This window comes from Telmatherina bonti, assembly GCF_933228915.1.
Source record: "Telmatherina bonti genome assembly, chromosome: 3".
Classification (NCBI taxonomy): domain Eukaryota; kingdom Metazoa; phylum Chordata; class Actinopteri; order Atheriniformes; family Telmatherinidae; genus Telmatherina; species Telmatherina bonti.
Genome location: NC_136621.1, coordinates 18,341,776 through 18,363,808, shown reverse-complemented (window position 1 = coordinate 18,363,808; position 22,033 = coordinate 18,341,776). Strand labels below are relative to the sequence as shown.

The 22,033-nt window shown below is 36.1% G+C and overlaps 2 protein-coding genes across 2 annotated transcripts in view; both read right to left on the bottom strand.

The window, feature by feature from the left end:
- Positions 1-4,019, bottom strand: part of LOC306773062 (complement C3-like) — a gene marked incomplete at both ends in the record, with an annotated part of 40,351 nt that extends 36,332 nt beyond the window's left edge. The window contains 4 exons of the mRNA XM_079262778.1: positions 51-133; positions 862-950; positions 2,516-2,610; positions 3,890-4,019. Coding sequence (XP_079118904.1) covers positions 51-133; positions 862-950; positions 2,516-2,610; positions 3,890-4,019 — 397 coding nt within the window. The remainder of the gene's footprint in view (positions 1-50; positions 134-861; positions 951-2,515; positions 2,611-3,889) is intronic.
- A 5,068-nt stretch (positions 4,020-9,087) lies between these two features.
- The window catches only part of LOC306773055 (complement C3-like), a gene marked incomplete at both ends in the record, with an annotated part of 37,947 nt that continues 25,001 nt past the window's right edge, over positions 9,088-22,033 (bottom strand). The window contains 11 exons of the mRNA XM_079262765.1: positions 9,088-9,125; positions 9,665-9,795; positions 10,917-11,055; positions 12,491-12,574; positions 12,657-12,746; positions 13,912-13,998; positions 14,235-14,337; positions 15,491-15,574; positions 15,671-15,761; positions 17,015-17,063; positions 20,225-20,306. Of these exons, the coding sequence (XP_079118891.1) occupies positions 9,088-9,125; positions 9,665-9,795; positions 10,917-11,055; positions 12,491-12,574; positions 12,657-12,746; positions 13,912-13,998; positions 14,235-14,337; positions 15,491-15,574; positions 15,671-15,761; positions 17,015-17,063; positions 20,225-20,306 (978 nt within the window). The remainder of the gene's footprint in view (positions 9,126-9,664; positions 9,796-10,916; positions 11,056-12,490; positions 12,575-12,656; positions 12,747-13,911; positions 13,999-14,234; positions 14,338-15,490; positions 15,575-15,670; positions 15,762-17,014; positions 17,064-20,224; positions 20,307-22,033) is intronic.

Genomic DNA, 22,033 nt, shown 5'->3' with positions numbered 1-22,033 from the left:
GTGTTTTTGTTATAAGTTTTACAGAGAAGGAAAGGTCTGATTTAACCCACCATAGTCTTTGACCTCAAATTCTGCAGAAAAAGTCATCTGTGGTTTGTTGTTGAACCTCACCACCACTTTCCAAAGTCCAATACTGAAAAGGTAAACACACACACACATTCCCACATACAAACAGACAGACTGGCATGCTACCTTAAAAGAAAGACCTTTGTGAGTTAAAACTTTGATTCTGCTGCTGATCTTGAGGCTGAGTGCCTGCGCTGACAGCACCCACCATTCTGTGTCAGCCAGAGTATTAAAGTAACCACACATGTGACGTACTTGTAAGCTAATAACAGTGGGTTGCTTAGCTATAAGGAGCAGCAAACAAAAAAATTAGTCTGTTTTTTGTGCAAACTAAAAATTTTTTTCATATTCTTTCTTTTTCTCTTTCTTATTCTTTTATTAAACTTTAAAGCACTTTAAAACCCTGCATGTTTGCTCATTTTTCTTTCAGTGGGTGTTGAACATGACCAAAGCCGATGAGCAGCAGACATGGAGAATCCGTGACCTTTGACAGAATGTATTAGGCTGATGTTTTTTTTCCCTTCATTTAATTTTTTTTGCTCAGTAACGGGGGAAGTTTCCAATGTAGTGAAGTCAAATACTTGGGTCAAAACATACCTGAATAAAAGTAAACTTACCCATTTCAAAAAGTACTTAAAAATTACAAATAACACAAAAATTACTCAATTACAGTAATCTGAGTAAATGTTATTTGTTACTTTCCACCTCTGCTTACATGGTAAACATTGTGTAGAAACCTCACTTTACATGTTAGAAATTTATACCAGTCAAAGATAGTTGAATAAAATGTGATACCTGGTAATTTCAGCAAGTTGGAAATCGCCAGTGTGGATGCCTGAATTCAGTGAGACTTGGCCAACAGGTAAAATGGTGCCTTCAGGGGTCTATAGTAAGAAATGTTTTAAAAATACTAATTAATGGATTCATTGATGATAAAACAACAACAATCTTTCAGCCTGCTTAGTTTCTTAATTGTTACTTAACTTTTGTCTAACTTTTGTCTTGATGTTCTAACACACAGCATATAGCTTTTTGTGTTACATTGATATAATCATCATGTTTTAAGTTGAATGTCCTGAACTCAGTGCCTACATATATGTAATCTAAATGACTCCTTTACACATTGGTCCAGACCCAGACATCATGTCAGTGTCTGGATAAATACCTCAAACATTTTATATAGATTGCCCAGGGGGAGCACTTTCTGCACTGATTGAGTTTTTCCGTAGTAAACATGTTCTTACATGACTTATCAAATAATTGAATTTAATCAATGACAAAAAGGATTCCTTTATTGCTGCTTTCTGACACATTGATGACTATTGTGTAGACGTGCATTGACATATATTATTCTGTGGTGGCAAGTGCTACACTTATTGTACCAATACTAAGTGGTGACGGAAATATCATTCCACAGTGATGGGGTTTGGACAAATAAAAGAGTTTGTGTAAGATGGTTGGAGGTGGAAAAAGAGTTGCAGGTAGATGGCTTATGCTCTTGTACAGCATTAGCAATGTTCTTCTAAGTTTGTTTTTTTTTCCTATTTGATTTTGACCTTGCCCTGCAATGGACTAGCACTGTGTCCAGGGTGTACCCTGCCTCTTGCCCAATGATTGCTGGGATAGGCTCTAGCTTCCTGTGACTCTAATTTGGACGACGCGGTTAAGCAAATGGATGGATTTTGACCTTCTCAGCAACTGAAGGACTTTAACATTCTGAGTGCCTCAAACATCAGAGAGTGCTATGTGCATCGTGTTACTTCCCCTATACAGATTTTCTTCCAAGGTGGTCTGGGAACATTATGAAAAAGTGGTGGTTTACAGTATATTTACAACCACTTGGGTTGTTGAAATGAACACAATGCATTAATCCTAAATGCAAACTATGGCGACAGCTGACTTTGTCACCTCAAGAGTTGACATATAATTCCTTTATTGGACACAATTACTCAAACACAGTGAAACATATCTGGACACACTTCTTCCCAACACACACTCACACACATCCAGAAAGCCAAAAGCTAGAATCCCCAGTAACTTTTGGGATTCTCCAGATTCTTTCTTCGGGAGTGATGGAGCATAAGATTTTTATTTAAAAATTATTCATTTTATTGTTTTATTTTTTATTTTAATTTTAAATGCAAACTGTTCGACGCAATGCTGCTATAGGGTAATAAACTGTAATCTACTCATTTACGAACAACTCTTTAAGGGTTACTTAAACATAGATTAGGGTCTTCATTACACTATTTCCTCTTGGAAATGAAATCATTAGGTTTTATGTGTATTAAGGTGGATTAAGATCCTTTTTTATTTAATTGTATGACAAATCGAATGGAATTTGAATAGATCTTTAAATTTATTTTAATTACTTTAGTTGTAGATTTGGGCTATATAAACTGGACTGAAATGAATACTAGAACGTGCATGTTGATGACAAAATGCATACCTCAAACTCGATGGCAACGGAAGCACCTATTTTGGTTTCATCATCCCTCTCTGCAGGCTCCATGCTGGGTGTTAGTGCAAATATTCTGTAATAGACTGAAATAAATTCAAGATTTCAAAGAACTTTATTGTCAGACTAGGACATATTGACACCTGAGATCTCAAGGTCCAAATTTTAGCCCAGGAACAAACAAAAATGCACAACAGACAGGCCTATGTACACACATGGTCAAAAGTTGGTACCTTTCCGTCAATGAAAGAAAAACTCACAATGGTCACATAAACAACTTGAAACTGACAAAAGTAATAATAAATAAAAATTCTATTAAATTTAAATGGGTGCTATTGTGGTATTTGGAGTTTTCTGAGCTTTCTACAGTGTTGAATCCTCATCAGACATGTGAACGACACCGTTTTTTTATCACCTAAACGCATGTTTGAGTTTGAGTTCCAGCACGCTCTCCGTTCGGTTTCCATGGAGACACAAAACACGTCGTTTTAGAGAGTTTTTTCTACTTGGAAATCCTTGTGACGTCCCGGGGGATAAGGTTCAGTGATTGGTTACCTTCTACTGGTTAACAAGGGCATGTACAAATACATCAGGCGTGTGGAAAACGTCGGATAAAGTTATTTTGAACGATGGCTGGTGAGTTTACCAAAGAGAGACATCCTGCTGCATTCATTGCTGTGGGTTGCTGTTTTCCACTTCGTTTTCAGGGTCTGATTCAGGTTCCAACATGTAGGGCTGTATGCTATGTGTTGACATTGTGTTTTGGTTTTTTATTGAGTTCATATTAGCCTAATCCTTCTGTTTATGAGATGTTACAATGATGGCGAAAGCAGGTGCGGTGTGCTCTCCCGATGTAGTACAGTGGCGGGAGGCGGGGTTTAATGCAGAAGAGTCTCAATCCACTCGTTTTGCCCGCAGGCTGATCTGACAGCCTACGGAGTGGGTCGGTCTGAAGTAAATAAAGAGATTTGTGACAATAACTCGATCAATCCCAGCCCTTCTGGTCTCAGAAATAAAAATAAATTAGCCCGAAATGCACATAATAGATCCACTTTAAGCAATGAAAGTCAGATATTACTTTTCAGTCATGCTTCAACAGAATTATACATAAAAAAATAAACTCATGAAACAGACCTAGACTTAGTATTTTTTTGCATAACCTTTTGAGGCAATCACTGCATCAACGAGACTTCTGCACCTCTCAGCAGATATTTTGGTCCACTCCTCATGAGCAATCAAACATTTCACCTAATTTAATAAATTTGCACATAGTTTCCGCATGTAAAAGTTTTTCTGAAATAAGTAACAGGAAAAGTCCATTTAACAGAAGGATGAGCTGTTCTTCCACACACATTATTAACTCACCTTTGCTGTTGGGTGTGTAGATGGTCTTGTCAGTCTGGATGAAGATAAAGCCGGAGTGGAAGGACACTAAGACAACTTTCTCTAAATTTATATCTGGGAACCGAGCTTGCAGGTAAACATACTGCTTCATATTGGGATCCTGTCTGAAGTCTCCTGCGGTAATCTGAAACCGGAATGAGGAGGCAAAACCAGTGGCATGTAAAAAACAAAAACACAAGATATGTTATATGTAGTTTTTGTATAGATGGGAAATTTGATAATGTTTTAGTTTTACTTCCTGTTTAAAGCCCCAACAAAAGAATTTCTTTAGAGGAGTAATCAAGTCAGGATTACCTTAATTTGCCCAAATGCTTGAAATTTGTTTGCACTGTTGAGGCTCACAGATGTTGCAGCCATCCTTTTGGATTTGGTTGGGTAACTCATTACATTAATTTCTACTGTCAGGTTTCTGTCACTGGGACAGTCTTGACACTCCACAAAGACATTTTCTTCTGTTCCTACCCGCAACAAATTGGGAGCTGACATTAAATTCCTAAAGAGAGAGGGAAAAAAATATATAGCATAAGGCTGATAGAACCAACCTAGTATTCTCTACTGACTTACTTAAAATCTTAATAATAAAAATTTTGCTTCATTTAGTGTTTGAGTAATAGCTGTTTAAATTTATTCCATTGACCCAATTTGCCAAAAAAAAAACAAAAAAAAACCCTACATTACTTAAAACTATTATAATCTCTTGCTTCAGTGCAGACGGCAAACATAATTAGTAATTCATTGATTGTTTTGTCAAAAATCCAAGACTAAATCAATATCATGTTTCATCATTGTTACTGGCAGATGCAAAGAACCGCTGGGTGAACAAACCTACTGGCATGGCTCTTTATTTATTTGACAAAAATTACAAGCTGTGCCGTGGCTTCTCGTTTTAAACATATAAAGTTGAATATGGCATATGTGATACACACAGTTTGTGCAATTTTTGTATCAGTTGAAGGTAAAAAAAAACCCCCAAAAAAAACTTTGAACACAATATTCTGCTGAATACAATTGGGTACTTGTACTTCTGCCGTTTAATAGATACCATTTATTGTATCAGATATTTTCCATTCAACTGCTAATACAAATAATTTATTCTTATCAAATCTCCATTTTGTAAAAACAAAATGAATTAGTCCTCATGTTAAAGTTGCAACAAGTCAGCAAAAATGTAAACAATGACCCTTCATTATATTTCTATGACCAGACTTGGGATTGCATTACAGTGTAACTGATCTTTCATTGGAAATTCAAGTGAGAAGGTGTTGTAAAGAAGGACTACTCACAGGGGAGATCCGTCAGACAGGGAAAATAAAGCCAGAGAGGTCAACAGCCACAGCTGTGTCCCGCTTGTCCTTCTGCCTGATCCCATATCTGCTGTTACAGTTGTACTCTGCAGTGGTCTTCTTTTATTCACCTTCACCCCTCCTCCTGCGCTTATACGTTAAAAATGTCACTTTTACCGAAGTGTGGATCTATGATTGGAAAACATTAAACTGTAATATTTTGGATTTCCAAACTTGGGGCTTTGACCAGTATATTTCTCTTTAAAAATCTCAGACCTCAATATTAGTATTAGCCTACTTGCTTCATAAATATGTGTTTTTGACTCATTTTGTTGGCAGTGACATTATGTACATTTTTGGATCTATTGTTGTCCAGCAGCATACAGAGGCTTAAACCGGACTACACAGCTCTTCTTCCAGGACACTGCGTCATTTAATTGCTGAGTTTAACTTTAAGCAGTGTGTCACATGCCAGCAACCTGACATGAGCACAATGGCCATTATAAATACACACTGTGGCGGATTCACTAAAGGAACCAAGATTATCTGAGGAATTGAGAAAAGAAAGAGAAAGAGACAAAGAAAGAAAAAGTAAACTTATTGGAGTTAATTTTACTTGAATGAAAAATCTCAAAGTAGATTTGATGCAAGATGGATGTTGTGCTGTCAATAAGAATAACTCTTTAGTTATTCAGTTCTTAATCCAAGGCCAAAGTTTAAACCTGTTTGAGAGGAAAACTACGGTGGCTGGGAAGTTCAAATCACATTAAAATGTCAAAATACAGATTTCAAAATTCCAAAACAAAATTACATTTTAAAACCCAATTAACAATATAAAAATCTTCACAATTTTTGCATTTAAAAAACCAAGTTTAAATTTTAAAAAACAAATTAAAAAAAAAAATCAGTTTTTAGGAAATATATATACATTTTAAAAAACAAATTTATATTTCAGGAAACATTTTTACATTTTTAGGCAACAAATATGGGCTGCACAGTGGCGCAGTGGTTAGCACTGTGGCCTCACAGCAAGAAGGATCACTGGTTCGATCCTTGGCTGGTTTGGTCAGTGGCCTTTCTGTGTGGAGTTTGCATGTTCTCCCCATGTATGCATTCTCTCTGGGTATCCAAAGACATGCATGATAGGTTAATTGGTCACTCTAAATTGCCCCTAGGAATGAGTGTGAGCATGAGTGGTTGTTTGTCTCTCTGTGTGGCCCTGCGATGGACTGGCGAGCTGTCCAGGGTGTACCCTGCCTGTCGCCCAAAAGCCAGCTGGGATAGACTCCAGCTTCCCCATGACCCTGAATTGGAATAAGCAGTTCAGAAAATGAATGAATGACAACAAATATACAGTTTTGAAAAAAAATTTCAAGAAAACAAATTCCTTTTTGAGGAAACAATTTATATTTCGGGAAACCCTTTTAAAAGAGCCGAGACAATCTACAATTGGCAGAACACTTTTACATATCCCAAAACAAATTAACAAAAGGCAGTTTTACACAGAAAGGAAGACACTTAAACATCGGAAGTGGCACAATGGTGACATCATTTTATAAAACAAGATTTTATTGTTTGATTATACATGGATGGTCTGTAGTGTAGTGGTTCAAGTACAGGTCTATAGTGTGGGTGTTTGTGGGTTCAATACCTGTGTTTCCATTTTGACAACTAAACCCATGTTGTTGTGCTTCTTTATACTGTCATGTATAAATCGCTTTGGATTAAAACCATAGCTAATGACTGTAGAATGAAGTAGAGTAGAATACTTTGCCCTTTTTTTTGGAGCCTACATAGGGCAATTTACACTTTTATGCCAAAAAAGTCATAAAATGTCTTTAATTTGTATTGTCAAAATGAAAATTAGGCTCATGTTATGATGTATTTGGCATCTGGACCACATTGGACTAGGTCCTGACAAAAAACTACAAAACGTAATTTACTCTTCAAACCAGGACTGTAAAATCTTGCAAACAGAATAAAGGTTTCACAAATCAGAAACTCAAATATGAAAAATTCTAAAAGTCATTTAGCTTACGCTTTTATCCAAAGCAACCTACATATGACAGTAAGAAGAAGAAACACAACAATCTGATATGATTTGTCAAAATGGAAAAGCAAGAATTCATTCATCATCCTAATCATTAATCCAATGAAGGGTTGTGGGGAAGCTGGAGCCTATCCCAGCAGTCTTAGGGCAGAAGGCAGGGTACACCCTGGACAGCTCGCAAGTCCATCACAGGGCCACACAACCACTCACACTCATTCCTAAGGGCAATTTAGAGTAACCAATTAACCTGACATGATTGTATTAGGACAGTGGGAGGAAGCTGGAGTACCCAGAGAGAACCCATGCATACACAGGGAGAACATGCAAAGTCCACACAGAAAGACCACTGACCAAACCCCTCCCCAGCCAAAGATTGAACCAGTGACCTTCTTGCTGTGAGGCTACAGTACTAACCACTATGCCAGCATGCAGCCTGTAATATAGATTTGTTTCCTCAAATAGGAATTTGTTTTCTTTGTTATTTTTTTTCTAAAATGTGTATTTGTTTCCTAAAAATTTAACGTTTTTTGAAATATAAATTTGTTTTTAGAAATGCATATTAGTTTCCTAAAAAGGGAATTTTTTCTCTATTTAAATTTGTCTTTAAATATTTAAACTTGGTTTTTGAAATTGAAATTAGTTTTTTATATTGTGAATTGAATGTTCTTTTTTTTTTTTTTTTAATGTATTGTGAATTCATTGCATGTTTTTTTTTAAATTTTATTTTAATTTGGTTTGCACTTCCCAGTCACCGTAGAAACCCCTAGGCTTTAGTGTTTATACTTCACCCCTTGCATTACTGGTAGTAAATGTAGCTTGTCTTATTAATGTGAATGCCCATAGTTGAATGCACTGTTCAAGTCACTTCAATCATTCAGATCTTCAACTGTGCAGCGCCTTCAGGACATGTGTGCTATGATATTTTTTATTTTAAATCTTTGTAGTTTTTGAGATATTTAGCATTTTGTAAAAATCAATCCAGCCTTGTGATTGGATGAAAGTCCTTCAAACCCAATTGGACGTTGAAAAAAATTCAACTCGGCAATTGGTCGGTTTTTGCATAATGAGCTGAAAACAGCTTCAGCGGAGGTTCGGAGCTCTGCACCAGTTTGCAGTGTCCGGTCCGTCTCGGTCCCAGTCTCCATAGTCTTTTCTTGCAAAATCTTTGAAATGCTACTCCTCCTACACCGTTTGTCTCACTTCAACCATTCAAGTATCAAACTCTTCAGCCCATTCAGGAGATATGTTCTACGACTTTTGGTCTTTTTAACATTTAAACTTTTTAAGTTATTCAAGTTTTTGTCAATGTATTGAAATCCATTCCTGTGATTGGACGAAACAGAATTCAGCTCAGCGATTGGTCCATTTCCTGCACTGGGACACAGGTACACATACAAGGCACTGGTTCAAATGAAGCATTTAACATACAGCTCTGTTGTCGTTTGTTGACTGTTGCTTGTGTGATGGCGTGCAGTTCTGCAGGCTGCTCAATGTGAACTCTTTGTCTCAGCTGCGCACTTGAAGGAGCAAAGGAAATTATTTGCAAATGTCACAGTTAAATATGAAGGATTAGTTCCAACAATGCTCCCTGCAACATTTCAACACTTTGATAAATCTTAAACACATTAAAAAAGTTTTACACATTGAACAATAAAGCCTGTCACATCTTTACTGGAGTTTAGTTCAGCCACACACATGTTTTTGCAATCCCACTAATTACACCCTGCTGGAAGTGAAAAACAGAGGCATTCCCAGCCTCAAAATTGAAAAAATTAAAATGCTTTTTCCAAGACATAACTAAGAATACTGGTGGTGTAGTGAGTAGGTCAGTGAGCTTCAATAGAGGAGTTCATTGGTTTGAACCCTGATGTGAGGCAATTACAAAAAATGTCACTTGTGATTTATTTTTCAATTTCTTATACTTATGCACTTTCATTTCAGTCATTCAGCATAGCTCAATAAATGGGCATTCACATTTGCTATTATTTCAATAATAGATGGTTCTAGTCTAAACTTTGCATCCTCCATCTCATATATGAAAATAATTTAAACGATTAAATAGTAAAACTAAACAAAATAGTTGATGGAAAACAGACAAGCTAAAAAAATAAAAATCATTCAGGCCTTACAGAGCTATAGAAAACCAGCTACATCAGGGAGATAACCATAGTTTGTAAATTATACAAGAGCTAGGAACTGATAAACAAGAACAGTACTAAAATAACCACATGCAGCTTTTAAACATGAAATCTTTTTCTTTAATGAAATCCAACAGCAGAAATCAGAGTGAGGGAATTGGCAAAGATTGCTTAGTTGAAGAAATTTGCAATGCTCAGCCTTCAAAATCATAATCAATGTGTTCCCAAACAATCAAAAGCAGCATTTTGTTTCACTACATTGTACATCCAAATATTTTATATTGCATGATGAGATCCTCTATGCCCATGCAGGCAGCGTGATATTGCTCAGTTTGACACTCTGCCTTTGTGGGCCAGTACTCGATCCAGGTTCTCTCACTAAGCCGATACAGAAAGCTGTGAGGAACAAAGTGAAAAATTTATTAGCACCATGTGTTGTCAGTTCTCCTAAATAGTGCAACATTACAGTTGGCTTAAAAAAGGACCAAACAGGTGAGGGTAGATGTGTAGAAAGCAAAATAACAGCTTAAAATTCCAAAACACTTTTACTAATACTACACAGAGCTTGCAGACACTGATGCCTAGGAAGGTGATTCAATGAAATGCAATGAGTTCTCTTAATATATTAAATCCATAATCAGAAAGCACAAACATCTGGAAAAACATGCAGGGCACGGAAATGTGGACATGGAATTGTACAATCTGGCAACTGCTGCAGCCTGAGTAGACTCCTGTTGATCCTGTACTCACACCATGCACCTTGATTTATATATTCTACTTAGGACTGGATGTTTTTTTAAAAAAAAATCTATTCCTAGTTTTTAATTTTTTTAAAGGACATCCCAACAGGAACCTACCCTGTATAGGTTAATCCAGGGGTGCACAAGTTCAGTCCTTCAGCTCTACCATCCTGCAACTTTTAGACGCATCCCTTGTCCAACACATCTGAATATGATCACACATCTGAATCAAATGGAAGGCTTGTTACCAGGCCTCTGCAGAGCTGGATGCCACGCAATAGAGGGAAATCAGCCATTGGATTCAGGTGTGTTGGAGAAGGGATCTATCTAAACGTTGCAGGATGGTAGACCTCAAGGACCAAACTTTGGCACTCTTGGGTAAATCCCTGAAGATACATGCCAAGTATTGTCAAGTATTGTTAGGAATGATGGGCCATGTGCAGACACAGATGAAATCGGACCGAGTCTAGCAGATTACCCTGATGTGAATGCACCCTAAGATTTGGCCTACTGATAGAGTGAGCGCAGTAACAGTATCTTGCCTGTAGATGGTGTGTATTCGTCATTATTCAAAGAATAAATACACGCCATATATGGGTGTGATGCTTTTTAAGGCACAACATTGTCTTGCGGTTTTAAATGCAGTAGTAAAATTCCTACAGAAACTACTCCAAAAGCCCAATTAGTGTGTTTATAAATCTTTTTCATTCAACATCAGTTCCTACAACATTTTTCTACATACTAATGGTGGGGGAGGAGGGGGGGGGATTGTCTTACCTTTGTTCATCTTTGTTGATATGTTTGGACGAGCCCATGATCAGATAGGTTTTGTCTACACTCAGATTTAGAGCTTCTCTGCACACCTTTTGACCGAGAAATGACCGAAGTTGATCTTTTGGGTTCACATCAACACCTCCTGTAAGAGCATACAATGTAAAAAGAGAAAAGTAGATGAAGACCACTGGATTTCCACAGGTTTTGGTGCACATTTCCTGCTTGGAGGGATTTGAGTGGCATCTCCAGATTTGCTTCATCAGACTTGAATCATTAGATTTAGAATTAACTTCAAGATGCTTTTCATCTCCAGAATAAAGCTTCGTCATTTCTGTTATCTGATTACTACTGCTGCTCATTTTGAGAAGCTCAGACAAAAGAGCATATATGCTAGCTGCAGAATGTATAGTTGGTATGACTCCCTTTGTAGAGAATCTTGATATGGTACAACCCACCCCTGATGGGTGACTACTTAGTGTGGCTGAAGCTTACCCACAGGGACAGAAAAGGTTCCTGTCAAAAGTCATAACATGGCCTGCATTCTCACACCTCAAGGATGAGCTCAAGAGAATAGAGAATGTGTGTGTATGTGTGTGATTGGGGTGATATACATATATGTCTGCTTGTTTCTCTGCAAAGAAACAAGCAGTGTGAGGTGCGTCTGGCCTCTATCTAACCGCCATTATGACTGCAGGGTTAAATTGACACGAAAAGTAAATGTCTATAACACTACTGAAGCCAAGCAGTACAAAACAAAAATATGTTTACCATTTGACCACCAGGTCAAAGCCCCAGCTCCTCCCTAACGGGTTAGCCAATCAGTTTGTACTCACAAGCATTAACATTTAAAGAACTATCATCTATAATGTCTGTCTACATTGGCAAAAATTCAGCCACTTCTCAGAGGACAATGTATCAAACAGTCGTGGTCCTTCTAGAGGCGTAATTGTAAATCTTAAATTAATCTCTATTTGTGGAGGATTTACTGATGTTACAGTGTGTTATTGTTGTAAGATAATGGAAGCAGAAGCATATGGTTGAAACTGGAGAATACGATCAATGTCTGAATTGAAGAAGCATTGTGACCGTTCTGTTGTGACCGAGTACAAGTTAAGAATGAAGCAGCATCATATATTTGAGCCAGAAGTTCTCCCTGAACTCGTAACTCTAATTAATTACTTGTTTAAAGTAGCATGCCCAACGCTGTGAATGACATAACGGCTATCAGCGCTGATATCTCACAAAAACTGAAACACGAGTTGGGAGACTTTTTTTCCTTGATTTTGAAAATATCATTGCAGAAGAAATTAAAGGTTAGACCATCATCATTAATAAATCGTTTGACATTAAAAAGGATTTTGCCCTGTGATGGACAGGCAACATGTCTGGGGTGTACCACACCTCTCGCCAAAAAACTGCTGGGATAGGCTCCAGTTCCCCCGTGACCCTTAATTGGACTAAGTGGTATGGCTAATGAATGAATGAATGAATGAAAGAATAAGAGAGATTTTTCTACAAAGAAATTGCATGAAAGAGAGGGGAAATAACCAAAACGTAAAGAGGGGATCGATACTCACCTTCTTTAATAATGTCAATAACTCGCATTGAGTAAAAGTCGAAAGACAAATCGGCTCTAAACTGTTCCAATCTCACTTTATAGGCTGAAGGGAGACAAAATAAAAACTTTTAGCCTGTTTACTGGCTAGTTGGTTCACTTACTTGCACATAAAGACAAAGTCTTACCAAAAGTGACTCTGAAGGCCTGTGTGACTTCACAAATCTTTCCACTGCGTTCGTCATTCATGACGTTTTTTTTCTGTAGACAGCAATTCTCTAAAAAACAACAAAGGAAAAAATAAATTTGGAAATCTGTTTCCTTGAATATAAATCTGAATGTATTGCTTTCATTTTTCATCTGTTTTATTACTTAAATAAGGTGTTCCTGTCCACCATGCATGACTAAAATGCCTTTAGTCCAACTTTTCTTTTTTTTCTTTTATGTGATGTGTGCAATAGTTTTCTTTTCAGAAAATAAAACAAAGAAAAAGACACATACATATATAGAGCTATTATACACACACACACACACACACACACACACACACACATAAATATATGTGTGTGTGTGTATATATATATATATATATATATATATATATATATATATATATATATATATATATATATGATATATCAACAGATTTCCTATAGAAGATACCCTGCAATATTTTGTGCAATATTGTGCAATATTAATTTGCTACTGTCAGGTTCACATGATATCACTGCTGACCCATAGATTATAATACATTCTATTGAAAAGCTAACAGTACTTTGAAGGCACATTTAGGAAGATATTTCCTTCCAGAACACAGGAAAGTGCATCATTTACCTTGAAGTAAACAAATTTGATGTTGGTTCTGGTTCTGCTGTGTTGGGGAGGGAAATTAGGCTTTTTGAGCAGAGTTAAAGAAGTTAAAGAAGCCTTTCTAAGATGTCAAGATGAAGATGACACAAAACACTACAGCTGCTAACTCTAGAGCTGCCTCTTTTGATGCATTTGATTATATGCAAGGCAGGATACTCTGCAAGTTACAGGAGTTAGGTCTGAGCTTATCTGACATTTTAAACATCATTATATTCATTTGGTCATGGGTAGCCAAAATTGTGACTGAGATTTATGAATTGTGCAGCCCTTTATTTCTTTGTTTGTATGGTATATATCATATGACTTAAATGCAAACATGTAAAGTGGTGAAAAAACATTGCGTGTGAAACAGCCAATTGACAGGAATGCAGTGTCACAACACTGTAGGCAGTAATTCCATCTGATATTAAAATGGGAAAAGTGCTGATGAGTTGTTAACAGACCTAACTACTCCCTTTGGCAACATTATAGATGGTTGTGTCCTTGAAGCTACACTCTGTTTCTTTTCTTTTGAATGCTACAGAGACAGCTTCACATTCATTATTTTATTGATTGTCTACGTTTTTGTTTTACCTTCAACACAAGCGCATTGATTATTCCTACACAGCTGCATCAGGGCTCCACTTCTCTCAGGGTGGTAGAATTGTACACAAGGTTTCTCTGCTATGATTAAGAAAGATGTAAAAAAACATTTAGTACTGACGGATCAGAGAAACACAACTCCCCTTAAATATCACTTTTACTATCTTAAATGTGTTAAATGCAGGCCAAACTAAAAGGCCTTTTTTAGAGCTGAAGGATCAATTAATATTTCAAATAGACATGAGCACTTTTTTGTGCATTTGTCTGATGTTATATATGCTTTCACAGTAAGTACATTATGATAAGTGACTCACTGTTGAAGAATTCATAAACTGACACAGCAGCTGGTTGTAAGATCCCCACTTTCATTTGCTGTTGGATCCTGAAAGAAATCTCCTCTGGCCGTGTGGGAGAAATCTGTTAAGATACCCATCAAAAGAGGATATGTACATTTTCTGCTTTCACTTTCACCCTAGTTCACACACACAGACACACACACACACGCTCACACACACACACCCAGTGGATGCAAAATTGGTGTAAGATGGAGTGAAGCAGAGCCTTCAGTTATTTTATTCTGAAGCTTTGAAATTCTCTTCTATCAGATATCAAAAACTCTGCTTCTTTACTCACAAAACTCACAAACTCGCAAATCTTTCACAACTCACCTGTTTAAGACGGCCTACCTACTCATGATTGCCATATACCGTAAATAATTATTGATCTTATTTATGACTTTTTTCCTTGATTGTTATTATTATTAATAAAAATGCATGAGAACAACTGCACAATTTATTACTGAGTTGTTCCCAATTAGCTCTATGCTAAATAACTGAGCAGTTAGTGAGAGTCTGGTTAGATATGAACTATACAAAATTGTGCAAAACCCCCATATAGGTACTGTAATATCATTTGATGTATTTCTAAACACTGACAAATGTCATCAGAGTGGACTTTATTGGTAACAAACTATGAAGTAGATGAAAGAAAGAAATACACAAACTCAAGAGCAGTGGTGTGGAACTGAGTGTATGCAGTTAAAAAAAGTTAATCCATCCTTGATCCTTTCAATCGGTATCCGCTATCTAAATTGAGAGATTTGACTCAGTTGGCAAGTCAAGAAAGTCCAAATAGATTCTATATTATAATTAATGTAGCTAAAGTTATTAAATATGCATTACATTAATATTGTGTAGTATAATATCAGGAAGGACCCTAAGATCAGATGAATAATTGTTGCTAGCAAATCAGATGGAATTTGAGCAGAAAATATTTTTGTGGAAATACGAATAGATTTTTTGCACACAATTACTTATATGTTTGCATCTATCTTTATTTATAATGTTTTCTTCATTTTTATACGTAGTTTCTTGCCACACACGTGCAGCGCTCCACCTGTGCTCAGTTCTGTCTGCACACATGCACAGATGACGCAACAGGATTTGTTACCCCTGCTTAGGAACATGTCAGAATAATAGCATCATAAATATATTGTTTTGAAAATTGGGGCAAATCAAGATTGTTTTCTTTTCCTTTTGCAAGATGGCACTGGCCCAAAAGATATTCTTACCTTTCGCAGGTAAATAATGAGTGAGGCACTTTCTGACTGAGACATTTTATATTTGGAAATGATGTGGTCCCGCCCTCTAGACAACTGCACATAAACAGAGTTTACAAATGAATGGCAATACAAATGAAAAGCTTTTTTTAAAGACTGCTCCTGTGTGATTGTGTGTATCTGCAATCTTACAAGATCCAGGTCACTTGTGATACAAGTGAAGCCAGTTGGTAAACCAACATCCAAGACAGGTGTTGTTGCATCATGTGCCTTGTCCAAATACCTGCACACAGGAACAATCGGGAAAAGGTTCAAATTTAAAATGCTCTTCAGATTTTTATTTTGTCTTCTTTTCATAAAATGTTAAAAGATATTCTATGAGTAAAATAATATATATACTCCAATATATATATATATATATATATATATATATATATATATATATATATATATGTATATATATATATATATATATATATATATATGTATATATATATATATACTCCAATAGCTAAGTAAATCTCACTGGCTCTAAACGGTCTCAGGGACGCCCTGGCTTCTTTGGGGGACCCCCTTTGTGATTCAGGGGCTCCAGGTTGGGAACCACTGAACCACTACAGTCTCTGAAAGGTGAAGCCATAGAGTCAGGAGCTGTGTTTCCATTGTCACTAGAATTGTACAAAACCTAAATATTATGATTTAAAAAAAAAAAAAAAAAAAAAAGGTAAAAAACACCTTTAATGTCCCCAATACTTTTTCATGCTCTGATGAGGTGGTGTTTTCAGATGTGTTGATATATAAGTCTATTACAAGTGTAATGTGCATTTAAATGTCACGGGATGTGACGTAGGGTGTCACCTGACCAGATCATTTTAAGTAAAGATGGCTTCTGTATGACTTCTGTCATCATCTGATTAGGGCAGCAGCAAAAGCAGCAGTGGCAACCAAAACAGCTGCTTCAAAAAGCAAAAGGGTTTGTATCTCCCGTCTCCTCAAAGAGGGGTTTAGTGGGTTGAGAATTTTATGAGAATTACGCCTTTTGTGCAGAACACCATTCAATGGAAACGTAAGCAAATCACAATTGTACTTTGTTAAAGTTTTAAAATATCATTGTAGAGGAAACAAAGCTAATGTATTATGCTTAAATGGAAAGGACCAATGCTGGCAGCTCTGAATGACCCCAGGATTAAAAGTGCTGAACAAAACATGGCGTAAACAGGGTTGGATGAAATATGTCTGGTCAACGAAGGGAGATATGAACATGAGGCTCAGCTAAAAGTATTTTAAAACTGCTGGTGTGCTTTTTAAAAGTTACAGATAACACAAGAGAATTTGTTTTCTGCTTGCAGCTAAATAATGAACTAACTGCTGGAGTTGGACTTTAAATCTTCAAATGGATGTTTGAGCACAAAAAAACAGAATTTTCTTGAGAGTAATAAACTACGAAAATATTATATAACAGAATCAAAACAGTGTGGAGGAATAATCATCAGGGAATGTGGTCCATATTCTCATGGAACTCGCAAAGATACTTACAAGACCTCTATCTTCACCCTGTATATTTTCTGGTCATTACTGCTTGTTTCTGCAGAAGGATATGACAAAGAAAGACATATAAGGAAGTCACTGGCAATAATTTGGAATAACATTTGAATAAACAGCCCAATAAAAAATGTTTTCTGGGCCGTAGGTTTTTAGCACCTTATCATCTACCTTTTCTCATGTAAATTCAGAAAGAATTTATACAACTTGCATACATCTTGCTGAGGCCCCCAGAAGAACTGCCTTGTCCAGTTTCTAACATTCAGATCAGTTGTTTGTTAATCCACTAGATGTACTGATGGAATTATATATCTAATAAAATATATTCTTGATCTGCGTCCTCAGATCTCTATACCGGAATATGACATCACTGTCTGCAAACAGCTTATAAAGGGCAGTGAAAATGCCGTCCAATTTCTCTGATCTGTTAAATCAAATCAAACAGGCTTGGAGAGGGGTAAAAGGTTCATTTGCCTTCAAACCATCTTCTTTTATCCTATGAATTCTCAGGCTTTACGCTGTGGTGGACACGAGTGTAACGCAGATGTGATCCCCATGTGACAAAGAAGAATATGAAAAATATGAAATCACCTAATCTTCCTTGTAAAGGGCACCTAATAAACCCGAAAAATGTGACTTCTTTATGACACAATTGCATGGTAGCCACTTCCTGAAGCTTTTATTTTGACGTTAGTCTTTGCACTATGAAGGCTTTTTTTTTTTGGCACAGTTATTGTGAACTTCTGGTTTTATCATCTTGTAACCATGAAATTGATTATAAAAACGGAAGGAATTTACATAGTTTAAGTAATGGCTGTTGTACTGCAAGGCTTTGGATCTCTGATAAGCACCTAGCTGGAATGGGAACGAGGTACTGTTCAGTTCTAACCATTTATGATTGTGTTCTCTAACGTGTTTGTTAACAAGTGTTCAAGTGCATTACTCTTGTAACTAAGAAATCGAAGTCATGTTTCTAATAAGTTAGTCTCTTGTTTGTAAAGGACTTTATATTATCCTGCGTCAAAATATTATGCTGATGAATAGATGTTTGTGTGTTTAATGGTTAAAACAATAAGGTTTCACTTATGAAGAAAAGACCTCATATTATGTTTCTGTCCTGTAGCTCTCACAGTGTTGTCTGAAGGCTAAGGAAGATCACAAAATGGATCAACTTAAATAAAATAATTCTGGAAACATTAGTAAACTTCACCACTGTCTGGCTGAATTTGCTACATTCCTCATTCCTTCCTCATCATGAGTAGTTTTTTCACCTGTCATGTTCAGGTGACAGAATGGGATAAAAATCTAATCAATTAGAAAAATTGGCATTTTTTTAGATTGCTCTTCCAACTTGATTACATGTTTGTATATGTATAATTATAATTCCTTGGTTTTGCTTCTTAAAAGTAGCTTCTACACAGAAACTGTACAAACTACATAAAGAAGAGATATGAGTCTTTGTAGTCAGATTGGAAAAGTAAATCACAATGTGAATGCACTGTAAAGAAAAATATTTTAAAAATGATCAAAAATATGTAGCCAAGTGATGAATTAATAGTATAATTTGTCACTTAGGGACAGGAAATCTTTTTCTTTGATTAAGAAATGTTAAATTGTGTGTTATTGTGTTTTGTGATGTTTGTGGTTGACTTATCCTCTGCTGTAGTTTGCATCGTTTGATTTATCAAAAACGCCTCTTTACACTAGATCTTTTCAGTTATTGTTGTAGTAGCAATAGAACTAAATCGATAGATGTATACTTTCTTAATTCAGAGGGAAAGTCAAGTGTGCAGCAGGTACAGAAACACAAAAACAAAAAGGCATGTTTTAAAGTTTACAGAACATAAAATTAATAAAATATAAACACAAAAATATGTTATTTTCACACCGTCAAGGTCCAAACATTACCCATCTGACCCTGAAGCACTGTCGTTCTATGATTGTTCAAAAGGATCGTCACTCACAAGCTGCATCATGACATGATGATTTTTTCTTTCTTTTTTTTTTTTTTTGTCAAACGTCAATCTTCCATTGTTTTGTACAGTATTAAGCCTTCAAATCCAGCACAATATACATATTTCTTACCGCTTGATAGCAATAAAAGCACAATTTAATACATAAAGCTGTTTTGAAGTTTGAAGGCTGGAGTGGGTTAATTTATATTTCGATCTTTTTAGTTTTGTGAGAATAAGCTCCGGGCTTTACGTGGACTGCTTCTTTTTTTTTTTTTTTTCTTCCAAAATTAATGCAACAAATCTATTTTGTTGAGTTGATCGATGTTACAAGTCTGTAAATGGTTGTGGGTAACACAACACACACAGGAGGATTAACTCATTCATATTTTTAACTCATCAAAAGTAGAAGTAACTGCAGATAATGTCTGCCCGTTACTTTTATAAGTGAAGTCATATAATTTTACCAAGGAAAAGGAGTTTCTGACAAGTAGGATCACCTTAATACATGAAATGTATTTGAGGAAAAATAAATCATGTTAAAATACTCTGAATAAGTATTTAGAAGAAAAAGAACGAAGGCAAAACTGCTCTATGGAGAGCTTACAGAAAAGAATTCCGAATCTGGAAAACCTGATGAAAATTAAAGAAAAACCCCAACAACCTATAAGAATGTCGTCCAAGCTGGACATGGATCAAGTTTTTCTTCAAACTGAGCTAAGAAGAATTCCTTCATATCTTCTAGGATCATGGAGGAATTTCATCCTCAGACAAATTCTGATTATCAAAATGTAAAACACAACATGAATACCCTAAATGCAACAAAAAAATCAGCCTTACATTAATTTAATAGTTTTTGTGTCATTGTGCAGATATAACTACTTTAATCAAAAGACCATTATCAGGTATCATCACAATTACCTAAAGCTTTAGGTAGCTTAAAGGGGTAGATTTTGAAGGAGGTTTTTCACTTTACTAACTGAAGTTTATCAAATTTATCAAACTAATTAAAAAGGTGGGACAGAGGAACCATGTTTAGGGAAATCACTGTCATGAGAGGTTTAAATCTGTGCATGTTAAAATAACATGCACAGATTTGCATGTCAGTGAATGCATGACTTTTCATTTTCATGTAAACAGTACAGGTCTGATAGGAATTGTAACCCAGATGAACACATTTTGTGCATTTAAACATGGTTATTGATTTATAAATTCATAAAATCAGCAAAAGACAAACATGGAGTACAATTACCAGGAATAACTTCTACTGTCAGACTGAACTTGTCACAGTCTGCATCCTTCTGTGTAGGCATCATGTAATACAGCGACTCCACCTAATACACAAACACATAGCAGTTTTCAGCGGATCAAATACAAATCTAAATTTGTTAAAATATTGTATCTATTTGGATGAGTGCTTTTATGTTTGAACTCATAAGGATACCCTGACACAGAAAAGTCCTTTGTCGAAGTTCTTTTAAGTAAAGATAATGTAATGAAAACACAAGGAATTAGAGAGGCAATAGGTCAGACAACTAACAGACAAAAGAGCAGAATTAAGACCAAAAATACAGCTAATCCAAATCTTTAGTAACGTGACAGGGTCATAAGATCAGGTTAAAACTAACATACATAACAAATACATCAAAGAAGAAAAAAAAAGCTGTCTGGAAACATAAAAGCTGCTATTGTGTCTGACAGTGTAAAAAAAAAAAAAAAAAAAACATGCAGCGGGGCAACAGAGGGACACATAAAATGAATACTGTTATATTTACCCTTAAAGTTGCTTTTCCAGTTCCAGTAGCTAAAACTTTTATATCCTTGTTTATACCTTCAGTCTGTTGAGTTTCAAAACAAGTATAAACAAATTAGCAATATATTAAAAATGACATACTGCAGATGCAAACAGATAAAGGCTTGAATATAAACCTGCTGGCAGGTATTTTGGCCCGCTGCTCATCAGCACAGTGCGGAACAGTTTCTTACTACTACTACTACTACTACTACTACTACTATTATTATTATTAATAATATTTTCAACCTTGAAAAAGAACGCCACTCATCCAGTTATAGAGGTACGGGACTCAGAAAAAATACCCATGTGATAAAATCTGTATCGGTAAAACTACACACATTTTACTACATAGTGGAGGGAACATGCATAAATGGTTATTCCAAAGAAAACATTTCTGAATGTCCACCCTATTCCCTATCTCCTCATTTACTATAGGGCTAAACCATAGCACACTATATAGTGAACTCGTGCTGTTGGCAATTCAGACATGAAGCTGTATTTTCTCCTTTTTGCAGATGACGTCACTACTGGCTGTCACCACAGTAACCAGCTTTAACGTTTGTGTCAGTTGCGCCACTTTGAGTTCCTTCCTGCAATGCATTGTGGTCTATATCGACCTATCTAGTGACCATCAGTGCTCACTACTTTTAAAATGCATTATGGGTAATTTTGAGTGCACTACTTTTTTTTCTCTGGACATTCGGACATTGCTAGAAAATGGCGTGACCACTATAGAGGGCACTATTTAGGGGATGGTGTGAACATTCGTACACAGTCTGTGACGGCATTAAGCCCTCTCAGATGAAGGTCTATGGCTAAAAGCTTGTTTGATTAAAATGATTCTTTTTAACTACAGCTCAAAATCAACATCTCTTTTCACTAAATGAAGCAATTAAATGTTTGTCTTTTTTTTCAGTTTTTAGTTATTCAAGTGATTATTGTAAATTTTGCCTGCTTTTAATGGGAGGGTGTCAGACACACTTGGGCACAACTCCACATCATTTAGCTACTATTGTCAGGTTTGAAACCCCTGTGACATGTAAAATAAAGAAAGAGACACGGACTTAGAACTCAGTGTAACCTTTGCAAAGGGGAAGAGAACAGTCTCAGAGCTCGCACAGAGACTCCTAACTGTCTTCTTCGCTTGCTCTTCCTCTGCTCAGGCTTTTTATTTGACAGATAATGGCATGACACATGTCATGAGTTCATCACACATTTTCCAGTTAATGTATAGTATTAACTTCATTTACTCCTGCAGCTGCTAAA